The sequence below is a fragment of the Eriocheir sinensis genome, chromosome 60 (assembly GCF_024679095.1).
Source record: "Eriocheir sinensis breed Jianghai 21 chromosome 60, ASM2467909v1, whole genome shotgun sequence".
Taxonomy (NCBI): domain Eukaryota; kingdom Metazoa; phylum Arthropoda; class Malacostraca; order Decapoda; family Varunidae; genus Eriocheir; species Eriocheir sinensis.
In genome coordinates this window covers 11,097,469-11,111,162 of record NC_066568.1, presented here as the reverse complement: position 1 = coordinate 11,111,162, position 13,694 = coordinate 11,097,469, and the positions used below count along the sequence as shown (strand labels likewise).

The following is a 13,694-nucleotide window of genomic DNA, read 5'->3' as shown; positions in this document are numbered from 1 at the left end:
AGGAAAAGGTAGATACGAAGGATTGGAGGAGGTAAAGAAGAAAGGTAAATGGATAGAGATATTGGAGGATGAAAGGAAAGAATGTAGCAGAAGGGAAGGATGGAGGGAGGAATATGAGGATGGAGGGAAAAAAGAGAAGATGGGAGGACAGGGGCTTGGGGAGGAAAAAAAAGAGATGAAAAGGTAGATAAGGATACATGGAAGGGAAAAAAAGAATGGAGGAGGAGGAGGAGGAAGAGAGGAAGGAGGTGAGAAAAAGGAGACTATTGGGAGAAAGAACAAAAATAAACAAGAAATACGAAAAGAAGAATGATAAGAGAGTAAGAGAAAGAGGAGGAGAAAGAGGAGGGAGGGAGGGAGGAGGAGGAGGAGGAGGAGGAAAGGAAGGAGTGTAGGAAAGGGAGGCGGAGGAAAAGGAGGTGGAGGAAAGAAGGTGGGTGAGGGTAAGGCAGGCAAACACAGAGGGGAATGGATGTAAACAAAACCACGTGGGTCTTTGTTTACATATGACGTCACAACATGGCGTCGGGACAGGTTACCAGTTATCCGTTTTCACAGAGTATACAAACCGGTGCTGAGTCGTCGTATGTACACACGTCCCCTCCTTCACTCCCCCGGCGAGAGCGGCGATGAGTATGTATGGTCAGTCTGACGCTACTGATGTGCACGTGGTTCCTGCTCTTGTCCTTGGCGAGGGTTACGTTCTTAGGGGCGATTCAGTATGGTTAGAATTTTGCCCGTAAGAGATTGCTGCAAGAGATGTCACCTTCGTATTCACAAACATTTCGTGAGTCTCGGTAACAGTATTTCCCGAGGCCAAAGACAAGATTTAATTTGGTCATTTTTGTGTGTTTTATGGGTGTTTTGTATGTTTTAATGTTTTTATTTTGTTTCATGTTCATATTAGTGAAACTGCATTAACGCAGTGAAAAAATCCCGTAATGAACACCACTGAGTGTCGGGCGTCGAACTCGGGCTTGGTAAATCAGTCGGCACGCTGCCCTGACTTTTACTCAGAAGGCCCGGGCTCAATCTCCGGCACTCAGTGGTGTTCATTACAGGATTTTTTTTTCGTCAATGCGTTAATGCAATTTCCCTAATGTCTGTATACACCGTGTGTGCCAAAGGGGTTGCTTAAAAGCGTCTCCAGCTACCAACTAGTGTGAGCGGGGTCACCTTCACCTTCACGTTCACAGTGGGGGCTGGGGCGTCAGGGACAGGCCGCAGAAGTGGCCCTGGCGCGGTGACCTTTTAGCTCATCGGTCTCGTAGTTAATATGCTGCCCTGCTTCTGCTCAGAAGGCCCGCGTTCGATTCCCGGCACTCAGTAGTATTCATTACGGGGTTTTATGTTGTTTTATGTTGTGTTTTTATGTTGAGGGTGAATAGGTCTTGAAAAACTACCATTGGACTTACAAAATGACCAGTGAAAGTAACTGCACAAAAAGTATATGATCCTTTTCAAACATTTGCTCTAAGGCGTCGAAATGTTTGAGAATACGGACCTTGCTTGGATCGCGTTAATACGACCAATGTGTGAAGTAAGAGACCAATTCAACTTTTACATTACGTCTTGCCTCGCGTAGAACAAGAGGCATCCGTTCAGCCACTCCCATAGTCCGGGGCAGATCGTGAACCCAAGTGTCCGGGAAGCAGTGAGCCTCAGAAATACATGTGTCCCGATTCCTGTCAACAGATGGCGAGGTGTGCTGTAGGGCGAGGAGGAATGGGGTGTAGCAGGGGGGATGTGGTCATTATCAGTGTGTGTTCATGCATCTTGTGTCCACTCACTTCACAGAACATAACGACCTTGTTCCAAGCCCTCTCTTTACAGAGACGTCAATTATTTTTTTTATATTCACAGTAGAGGAAACAGCTCAAGGCAAACACAAAAAGACAGCAAAAAGGCCCTCTCAGCACTGCTCCTGTAAAAGCACACAGTTATGAATGGCCAAAAGAGAGAGGAGTTCTGGATGGAGTGGTGTCTTGATACTCCCCTCTCCCCTTGTCCTCTGCCCATTGACAACTCAAAAACCAACGGCAGCTTCTAAACTTTTCCTCTTCTTTGAATTTCACATACGTCGTTACCAGTTTCTTTCTACCGGCCTATTAGCGCCGTATTACTACTAACAGAGAAAATAAATGCTTAGGATGTAGCTTTTAACCCTTAAAGTTGTTCATAGAGTTTGTAGTGAACGGCGTCTGGCTGACTGATGGTGCTGAAACTGATCTCAAGGGAACGATCGAGGAAGGGAGAGCTTGGAATCTGGAATGATGGAAGAAAGGAAAATGTAGAGGTAGGTGACAAGCTACGTGGAGAAAATGAAGGAATGATGGAAGAAGGGAAGAGGAGGAGGAGGAGGAGGAGGAGGAGGTGGTTAAAGAAGGAAGCAAAGGGATGGTAGAAGAAAAGAGGTGGAGGTGGTAATTAAACAAGTTACGTGGATGAAACTAGAGGAGTGGTGGAGGGAAGGAGGAGGAAAACACCTTGAAGACATCCGTATCACCTCACCTCCCCGCCCATCACCTTTCACCCCATCACCATCATTACACGCATAACACCATCTGTTGAAAGGCATCGGAACACCTGCATCCTGCCTCACCTCTGCTGACGGCCACCTGTGTTCATCAGAGCCATAGAACAGGAGCGTGTGGCCACCTTCACCACTGGCGCCACCTCGTTACATAACCGCGCGAAATTCAAATTGATAGTCTAGGTATTTCTTTGAGGTCCTGACGATACTAAGAGCATCCCCCCCCCAAAAAAATATCAGCATCAATTAGACTTTCCCTCGGGTCTTTCGGTAGCGACGTGGCCCCTGTGATGAAGGTGGCCACAGTCTTCTATTCTGTGGCTCTGACGATGGTGAGCTTCGGCCGGCGTCTGGGAGTGGCCGAACACGTTTCTATAGTTCAGCGAAGCGTGGCGGAGGGGACTGAAGGAGACGAACACATGGCAACACTGTATACATGTTTGTTTGTTTGTTTGTTTGTGTTACATCGGTAAAGTTTGTTTGTCGCTTATCATCTTGGTGCAGACAGCAAGTTAACGCGAAACACTGACCCCGCCGTCGTCACCATCACTGTTATCATTATTGTAACCATCGTTATTATTATTATTATTATTATTATTATTATTATTATTATTATTATTATTATTATTATTATTATTATTATTATTATTATTATGGAATGGCATTGTACATAGGGTTTGCCTCCTGCTGCAGACATGGAGTGGTGCCACGAAGTGTTGCTGATCAAGGAAAGGATAATAGCAATAATAATAATAATATTGATAGTGATAATAATTAAAGTAATAATAATGACAATAATATATGTTGATAATGATAATAGTGACGGAGATCACGACAGCCACGATCGTTTAAACACCAAACACTTACAACACACAAAACAAACAGAAACAAACACAACGAAACGGAGCAACACTACATACGGACTTATATATATATATATATATATATATATATATATATATATATATATATATATATATATATATATATATATATATATATATATATATATATATATATATATATATGTATATATATATATATATATATATATATATATATATATATATATATATATATACATATATACATGAGGGTAATATTGGGTTCAGCTTATACATACATAATAATATCGTTTGTTTGTATATAATCGTGGCGCGGCAAGAGTCTGTTCATCGCGGCGGCGGCCATTGCTCCGGTCTGAGTGGCTGTTGTGCCAAGTGACGTGTTTTTGCCCTTGAGTCCTCCCGGGTCGAGGCCTGTGGCTGCTGCAGCGCGTCCTCTGATGAACGGACCGTTGCGGCGCCATAACATAGTTCCTCTGAAACACAACGACTCCAGCGGCCACCACACACCAACACACACCAGACATACTCACATTCACACACTCCCACACACTCCCACATGCACGCAAACACTCTTAGCAGCACTACAAGCAGGTCGCCGCCAGTCGCCTGTGCCGCAGCAGCCCCAGCCAGCAGCAGGCGGCGAGCAGGGGCCACAGCGGGCGGGGGCGGGCGGGGCTGGCGGCGGCGGCGGCGGGGGCGGCGTCGGAGTCTTCGCTGTGGCCGTTGTGCAAGGCGGCGTGCTTCTCTCCTGCGGGGGCAGAGAGGGTTAGGGGGGCGGGGGGCACCGAGGGACACGCCAGGAATTTAATATTATACTTGCACTCTTTCCCTCCTCATTCTTTTCGTCCTTTTTTTCATGCTGAACTAGATTTTGTTTGTTTTTGTGTGCGTTTGCGTTTGTGTGTTTGTATTCGTGTGTTTGTGTGTGTCCGTTTGTATGTTTGTGTTTGTATTTGTGTGTTTGTATTTGTGTGTTTGTGTATGTGTGTTTCTGTTTCTTTTCGAGTGTTAGTGTATGCGTGTTTGTGCTTATTTATGTCTATCTTAATATAATATTCATCTCCCTCACACATATCTTTATATTCATATTTTTTGTTATAAGTTAGCTTATTTTTTATCTTGCATGTTCATCTTTCTCTCTTTTACCACGTTTGCACCGTTGTCGTAATGAAGTGCTTTTGTAGTTGGCCCCAGTTTGTGATGGCACGGACAGATTTTTTTATAGTGCTCCTTTTCTTGCTCTCTTTGCTGATGATGCCCTGAAGTTTTATTTGACCCGAGGAATAATCAATGGTTGGTTTTAAGTTACAGCAATGAAAGCAGATCAAGGGCAACAATTACTACAAAAAAGTCCAGTAAAAAAACAACAACAGTAAACACAAAAGTCCAGTAAACAAAAAAAACAGTAAACACAAAAGTCCAGTAAACAAAACAAAAAACAGTAAACACAAAAGTCCAGTAAACAAACAAACAAAAAAACCCAGTAAACACAAAAGTCCAGTAAACAAAAAACCCAGTAAACACAAAAGTCTAGTAAACAAAACAAAAAACAGTAAACACAAAAGTCCAGTAAACAAAACAAAAAACAGTAAACACAAAAGTCCAGTAAACAAAACAAAAAACAGTAAACACAAAAGTCCAGTAAACAAAACAAAAAACAGTAAACACAATGGTTGGAATGGAATTATAAGTAACGGGTTCTTTTTGTTTCCAGACGTGGGTTGAACCTCTTTTACGTTGTGTATTTTCTGATATGTGATGAGCTGAACATTGTTTTTGCGTGGGAAAGACGGGTATGCGTGGTGACCTGTTTGCTGTGACATTATTGTGGTGTGTAAATGTGTGTGTGTGTGTGTGTGTGTGTGTGTGTGTGTGTGTGTGTGTGTGTGTGTTTCATGTTCAGTAAATTCAAAGTGTTTGTATTGAAGAACTTTAAAAACCTTCCATTTCTCTGATATTTAATATGAAGTTGCAATAATTTGTCATATTATAATTTTAGTATCATGAACCTCGGAATATGTTTATGTTAATTAAATTCAAACTTTATATTGAAAACCTTTAAAAACTTTCCATATTTTTTCTGATATATATGACAAGTTGCATTTATTTGGGTCTGTATATGAATTTACTATAATTTTGCAACGCTCAACAAATGTACTTGAATTCTTATCCGAGGAGGCCATTACTAATACTGAATTGCCAACGATAAATATGACCCTTTCCAGCACTCCGTAACAATACCGTTTTAGTTTAATATTCAACAAATTTACGAGGCATGTATATATATTTTTTTCTGAAGCCTTTTTGTAGCATTGCGTTGTCAGTTGTACGAATGACCAGTTAAAAAAATCTGTAGCGGCGGTTTTTTCTCACTCAACAAATTCAGATAGTGTGATGCTATGCTTTGTCTAACACACTCACTCTGCATATTCAACACACTTCATATATAACACACTTCATAACTAACACACACAGTTCATACTTAACACACACTCCATTTTACACCTAACACCCACACACTACACTACACCTAACACCCACACTTCATACCATACACACTTCATAACTGACACATGCTTCATACTAAGCCACACACTTCACGCCTAACACACACACTCACGTCATAAGTGGCACACACACACACACACACACACACACACACACACTTCATACTAACACTATACCTAACTAACATAAACACACACATCAAATTTAACACGCACAGTGCATACTAAACATACACACACACACTTCAACACACTGTACACTTCACACACTTATTATCACACTTCTCACTTTATCATGACACACTTCACACTTCATCACATTTCACACACTTCATTATACACCTCACACACCACACACACTCACTTTACCCCCCCCCCCCCCATTACCCACCACCACAGCAAACACCTTCACCTATATTACCAAACACCACACACCTATCCCAACCACCACCACCACCACCACCAAGCTGCCGCCAGGACTAGATGACAGGCGGGTGGCCACTGATACCAAGGCACACACATATTGAAACTGGACCAAAATAACAACAGACCAGGCGGAAGCGAGAGTGTAGAGGCGTAAGCACTAATGAGTCATACTCCTAAACCTTTCGGCACCCAAGCACCCACATTTAACAAGGCTCCGTAGGATTTGTGTGAAGCAATTCATTGAGTAGTTTTAAGAGACTGGTGGTGGTTTGACGAAGTTCTTGCACCATGAACGTAAAGAAACAGTCATGGGGACGTGTCTAACTCCTTTTTTTGGCCTCTTGAAATGATACTGGGGATTGTAGGATTTGTGGGCATTTCCCTGGGTAGTTTTATGACCCTGGTGGTAGTTTGACGAAGCTTCTGTCCCATGAACGCAAATAAATAGGCATTGGAACGCGTTTAACCCTTAATTTTGGCCTTTAGCAATGATTGATGTAAGAAAAGGAAGTGTCTGAGAATACCGACCTATGAAACTCTGCTTATATTACTGCTTGTCTACTTTCAGAATGCCTCACTATCAGCGTGTATTAAGTTGATATAAGGCGCTGCTCCAAAAAAGTGAAACAATATGAGGTTTAAAGAGAGATCAGTTTCCGAAGGTGCCTTGACACTCCAATCTTGAAAGATGTGACAGATGTGTGAGACGTTGGATGTTATGTGTGAGACGTGAGTTGTGATAGATAGATAGACAGATAGATAGACGTGAGAAATGTGTGAGTCGTGGGATATTTTATGAGACGCGAGTTTTGATAGATAGATAGACAAATAGATAGATAGACAGATGCGTGAGATGTGGGATATTATGATACGTGAGTTATGATAGATAGATATATAGATAGATATATAGATAGACGTGAGAGATATGTGAGACGTGGGATATTATATGAGACCTGAGTTATGATAGATAGATTGATAGATAGATAGACAGATGCGTGATATGTGGGATATTATATGAGACGAGTTTTGATAGATAGACAGATAGATAGATAGACAGATGCGTGAGATGTGGGATATTATATGAGACGTGAGTCATGATAGATAGATATATAGATAGATAGAGAGATGAAAGAGATATGTGAGACGGGGGGTAATTATGAGTGAGATGTAATGCAAAGTCTCGCATTTCGCGTGTTCGAGTTTAGCGACTTCACATTTAGCGAGTCCAATCAATCGCTACCTTAACTCGCATTGGGTAACCATTTGTATGTGTTTATGTGTATGTATGTATGTATGTATGTTTGTATGTATGTATGAATTGTCTTTCTGTCTGTCTACATGTATAGTTAGTTTATAATATGTCTGTCTGTAGTCTGTTTGTATGTTGTTTTGTGTGTGTGTCTGTTTGTCTGTCTTTCTTTATCTATATACCAAACCTAGCTATCTGCCTATCTATCTATATTTTTCTACCTATCTACATATCTATCAATCTGTCTATCTTTCTGTCTATCAATCTATCTATCTATCTATCTATCTATCTAGCTGTATCTATCTGTAATTGTGTATATACCATTATCTCTCTCTCTCTCTCTCTCTCTCTCTCTCTCTCTCTCTCTCTCTCTCTCTCTCTCTCTCTCTCTCTCTCTCTCTCTCTCTCTCTCTCTCTCTCTCTCTCTCTCTCTCTCTCTCTCTCTCTCTCTCGCCTCATAAAGATTCATTTGCAGACATAATCGTTCCAACTTTTATTTCCTCGAGAATAACTGACTCGTTTTTTCTCATTAAATGCGTTTGAAATCGTGAATGTGGAGGAGATTGAGAGAGAGAAAAGGGGGGGAGATAGGGAGAGGAGAGATGGGGAGGGGGAGATTGAGGGAGGGAGGGAGAGTGAGTGTGAGAGTGAGTGTGTTTGAGAGTGATAGTGAAAACAAAAATGAGAGAGAAAAAGATAGAGGAAAGTCGAAAATAGTGAGAAAAACTGAGAGAAAAGAATAAAAAGAGAAAGCAAAATGAAGAGAAAAAGAAAAAGAAGAAAAACAATGATAAGAGAGCGAGCGAGAGATAGATAGACAGATAGATAAACAGACAGAGAGAGAGAGAGAGCACCACAGGTAAAAGAATTCAAATATAATACGTTTTGGCTCTCAAGGCAAAAGGCACGTACACACACACGCACACACACACACACACACACACACACACACACACACACACACACGTACACGTCACGAGCCAAAACACTCAAATTTTCGCTTCCTTCCTTCCCTTACTTTACCTTCCTCTCCCTTTTCTCCCTCCCTCTCTCCCTCCCTCCTTTCCCCCCCTCTCCCTCCTTCCCCCCTCCCCCCCTCCCCCCCTGCAAATAGTAACAGCGCAACACAATGGGCAAACACAGCCAGGAACACAATGGTTTCAAGAGTGTTTCCATTCCCCGTCTCCTCCCTCTCTCTCTCCCTCCCTCTCCCTCCTCCATTTTCTCCTCCTTCCCCTTTCCTTCCTTCTCCTTCTCCTTACTCCCTCCTTTTCCTCCTTTCCTTCTCTCTCTCTTTCTTTCCCTCTCTTACCCTCCGTCTCTCTCCCTCTTCCTTCCTTCCTTTCTCTCTTCCTTTTCTCCGCCTTTCGTTTTCCATCTCTCCTCTCTCCATTTGTCTTTCCTCCCTCATTCCTCTCCTTCTTTCCTTCCTTTCATATTCCATCTCTTCTATTACCCCATTCCCTCTTCTCTCTCTTCCTCCCCTTCCTTCCTTCCTTCCTTCCTTCCTTGCTCCTTGTCTTTCCCTGTTTCACCGTCCATATTTCTCTCTCCTTTTCCTCTCTTCGTTCCATTCCTTTCCCTCTCCTATCCTCTCTTTCCTTTTTCCCTCTTTCATTTCTTATTTTTTCTCTTCCCATTTCGCTTCTGTCAACGCTCCCTCCTTCTTCTCCTTTCCTTTTCCTTCCATCTCTCCCTCCTTACTCTCCTCCTCTCCTCCCTTTCTCCCTTCCTTCCCTTTCTTCCTCTTCCATTTTATTACAGTTTTTCTTTCCTTAGCCGCCTCTTCTCTCCCTTCCTCCGTCCTTCCCTTCTCTTTCTCCTATTTTTTACGTATTTTATCTTTCCATTCTCTCATCTCTCTCTCCCGCTTTCATTTTTCTCCTTTTCTCACGTTCCCTTCCCTCCTTCCCCTCCTCTCCTGTCTTCCCTTCCCTTTCTCCCTCTTTCCTTTTCATCTTTTCTCTTTCCCATTTCGTTATACTCCCTTCTTCTTTCTTCTCCTCCTTTTCATCTCGTTCCATCCTCCCTCTTTTTCGCCCTCTTTCATTTTCCATTTTTTTTTTTCCATTTCGCTCTTCTTTCCCTTCCTTCTTTCCCTCTTCCCTCACTATCTCCTTTCCTTCTTCCCATTCCGCTTTTCCTTTCCTCTTTTCCTCCTTCCTTTCCTACTTTTTCTCTCCTACCATTCTTTCCTCCCTCCCTCCCTCCCTTTCTCCTTTCCTCCCCTCTCTCTCTCATTTTCTTGTTTTCTATTCTCCTCTCAACTCTTCCTTTTCTCCTCTCCCTCCCTCCCTCCCTCCCTCCCTCCCCTTCTTCCTTCCCTCCTTATTTTATTTTCATCCCTCGCTTCACTTCCTCCCCTCCCTCCCTCCCTCTCTCCTTCCATCTTCTTCCACTCTTTATTCTAATTCCATTCCTCCTTCCAGTCACTCCCTTCCCTCCCCTCCCTTCCCTCCTTTCTTCCCTTCCTTTTTTCTCCTCCTCCTCCTCCTCCTCCTCCTTCTCTTTCTTTCTCATCCCTTCTTTCATTCTCCGTCTTGGTATTCCTTCTCCTACATTTTTCCTTCTGTTTTCATTTATTTTTCCCCTCGTTTTCCTATTCCCCTCCTTTCCCTCTCTCCTTCTCTTCCTTTCCTCCTTTTCTCCCTCCTTTCCATCCTTTTCCCTTCTTTACTTCGTTTTGCTATTTCTACTTATTCATTCTTTTTTTTTCATTGCCTTTACTTTTTTTCCTTTTCCTATTTTCTCTCTCCTTCCTCCCCTCCCTCCCTCATGTTTTTCTCTCCTCTCTCCTCTTCTCCCTGCTCTTTCTCTTCACTCTCTCCCTCAGGACTCCATATCTCTCTCTCTCTCTCTCTCTCTCTCTCTCTCTCTCTCTCTCTCTCTCTCTCTCTCTCTCTCTCTCTCTCTCTCTCTCTCTCTCTCTCTCTCTCTCTCTCTCTCTCTCTCTCTCTCTCTCTCTCTCTCTCTCTTATTCCTCGCTTTTTTCTTTTTTCTTCCTTTATTTTCTCGGTGTCTGTTCTGTATTTGTTTTTCTTTTTATTCTTTCCCTTTGGTGTTTTTTTTTGTCTCCGCCCCTCGCCTGTATCTTCCCTCCCTCTCTCATCTCTTCCCCTTCTCTCTCTTCCCTTCTTCCCTCCTCCTATCTCTCTCTCTCTCTCTCTCTCTCTCTCTCTCTCTCTCTCTCTCTCTCTCTCTCTCTCTCTCTCTCTCTCTCTCTCTCTCTCTCTCTCTCTCTCTCTCTCTCTCTCTCTCTCTCTCTCTCTCTCTCTCTCTCTCTCCATTTTATTTTCCTCCCTCCTTCCTATATTTACTTGTATCTTTCCTCCGTCTTTTCTCTTTTCCATCTTTCTCCTTCCTTCATTCCTTCTCTTTTATTTCCTCCCTTCTTCCCTTCCTTCCCTCTGGCTCTTCTGTGGTTTTCCCTTACCATTTTTATATTTTTCTCTTCTCTTCCTTCTACCTCCATCTTCTTTATTCTTTTCTTTCTTTTCTCCTTGTTCATTTTCCCTTTCACACTCTTCCTTCTTTATTCGCGTTCTGTACCTTCCCTTTCCTTTCTTCCTTCCTTCCCTCCCTTTCTTTCCTTCCTTCCTTTCCTTTCCTTCCTTCCTTCCTTCCCTTCCTTCCTTCCTTCCTTCCCCCTTGGTTTTCTTTTCTTTCCCTTCCCTCTCCTTCCCTTCCCTTCCCTTCCCTTCCCTTCCCTTCACGTTTCTTCCTTCTTACACTTCTTCCTCTCTCCTATTTCTTCTTATTTCCCTCCACTCACCTCCTTTCCCTCCCTCCTTTCCTCCAACAATTCTTCCTCCATTCTTATTCCTTCGATATCTCCAGGCACTTCCTTCCCTTTCCTTCCCTCCTCCATCTTTCCTCCTCCCTCCTCGTCTCTTTATTCCTCCTCCTTGTCCTCCTCTATTCTCCTCTCATCCTCTCCTCGGTCATATGATATTCTCTCTCTCTCTCTCTCTCTCTCTCTCTCTCTCTCTCTCTCTCTCTCTCTCTCTCTCTCTCTCTCTCTCTCTCTCTCTCTCTCTCTCTCTCTCTCTCTCTCTCTCTCTCTCTCTCTCTCTCTCTCTCTCTCTCTCTCTCTCTCTCTCTTTTGTCCCTTTCTTTTTTGTTTGTTTATTTGTTTTCGTTTTCTTCCTTCCTTCCACTTTTCTTGTTCTTCCTCACCTCAAACTTCTCTCCCTTCCTCATTCGTCACGGCTTTTCTTCTCCTTGCTTCCTTCTCTCCTCCTTCCTTTCTTCCTTCATATCTTCCTCCATTCCTCCCTTCCCCACCTCATTCCTTTGCCCTTCCTCATTCGCTCCCTCATTCCTTTTCTCCTTCCTCCTTTCCCTCTCATTCTTCGACCTTCAGTGATTCAGTCGGGTCAGCAGTTAAGAGCAAGAGCATTATATTCCTTATCGAACACTAAGAGACAGTAGTGGTCTTAAGTGTATGGCTTGCAGGCTTTTTACCACGAGATCGAGCGGTATTCTCAGACGCTACCACCCCTCACACCAACTCTTTTCAAACGCCGAATTGGAGATCAGTCGGGTTCTCATGGATATGTTTTTAGGTTCACGGCACAGAAAGAGGGTTACGCTGCCCTTGGACGGAGATCAGAGCTCACTAAGACCCCTAAATCCCTCTCGCACCCAGACCTGCTTATGAGAGGCGTCTTGGTGAGTTCTCAAACAAATCCTTACGAAATTCTTCCCTAAATGACACTCCCATAAGCAGGTCTAGACGTGAGAGAGATTTAGGAGTCTTGGTGAGGTCTGATCTCCGTCCAAGGGTTCAATGCATTCAGACTAAGTATCACGTAAATAGGACACTAAGTTTAATTTAGAAAAAAAAATAAAAGCGAGCATAAATCAGATTTCATCTCGATTATGCGGTTCAGTTCAGGTCTCCTTACTATAGAATGGATATCACGATCTTGGAATCAGCGCAGCAGATGAGAAAAATGATTCAAGGGGAAAGATACTTGCCATACGAGGGTAGATTAAGACATTTAAATATGCATTCACTGGAAAGGCGAAGGATGCAAGGAAACTTAATCGAAATTTGTAAATGGACAAAAGGCTTTGACAAGGGTGATGTTAATAAGGTTCTGGTGGTAAGAGAGCCGGGCAGGACACGTAGTAATAGGTTCAGACAAATTTGTATTCATCAAAGATAGGCAAGAATTGGTTTAACAAAGAGAGTGGTGAATGAACGGAACAGGCTTGGCAATCATGTGGTGAGGGCCAATACTAATAGTGGTGGATGAGTGGAACAGGCCTGGCAGTCATGTGGCTAGTGCCGGTATGATAGATACATCCAAGAAAAGGTTAGATAAGTTATAGACAGTGAGGTTAAGTGGGGTTAAGTTCACTGGAGCTGCTTGTATAGACCTACCTCCTCTTGCAGACTCCTTATGTTCTTATTTTCATCTCTCCATCTTTCTCTTCCTCCTCTCACACTTTCGTTCCTTGACACACTTTTTTCTTTCATCCTCCTTACCTCCGTTCTCCTTCACTTCCCTCCATTCTTCTCCCTTCCACACTTTTTCCTCTCCTCTTCCATTCCGCTGCATCTTTCTTAAAACCTTCTCTCCTCCCTCCCTCCCTTCCCTCCCTTTCTCCCTCTTCCCTCCAACACACCACTCTCCCCAATAACACCTCACTCCTTCCTTCCTCTTCTCTCCCTCCTCCTCCTCCTCCTCCTCCTTAGCCTCCTCCTTCCATCCATGTAAAGAAAACGAGTCGCCGGCGGCCAGAAAGCAATTGTAAGTCCCCTTGAATTTTTCTCTCTCTCTCTCTCTCTCTCTCTCTCTCTCTCTCTCTCTCTCTCTCTCTCTCTCTCTCTCTCTCTCTCTCTCTCTCTCTCTCTCTCTCTCTCTCTCTCTCTCATTATTTTTTATCCATTCATTCTCTTTCCTTCCCTTCCTTCCTTCCTTCCTTCCTTCTTTCCTTCCCTCCTTCCTTCCTTCCTTCCTTCCTTCCTTCCTTCCTTCCTTCCTTCCCTCCCACTTTTCCTCTTTTCCCTCCTTCCAATTTCCCTTTCTCTATTCCTTCCTTCCTTCCTTCCTTCCTTCCTTGCTTCCCTCCTTCCTTCCTTCCTTCCTTCCTTCCTTCCTTCCTTCCTTCCTTCCCTCCTT

The 13,694-nt window shown here is 43.3% G+C and overlaps 1 protein-coding gene across 1 annotated transcript in view; it reads right to left on the bottom strand.

The window, feature by feature from the left end:
• Window positions 1-3,617: 3,617 nt before the first annotated feature.
• LOC126985632 (sialoadhesin-like) overlaps window positions 3,618-13,694 on the bottom strand; it is a 78,238-nt gene continuing 68,161 nt past the window's right edge. The window contains exon 5 of the mRNA XM_050840787.1: window positions 3,618-4,129. Coding sequence (XP_050696744.1) covers window positions 3,963-4,129 — 167 coding nt within the window. The 3' untranslated portion in view covers window positions 3,618-3,962. The remainder of the gene's footprint in view (window positions 4,130-13,694) is intronic.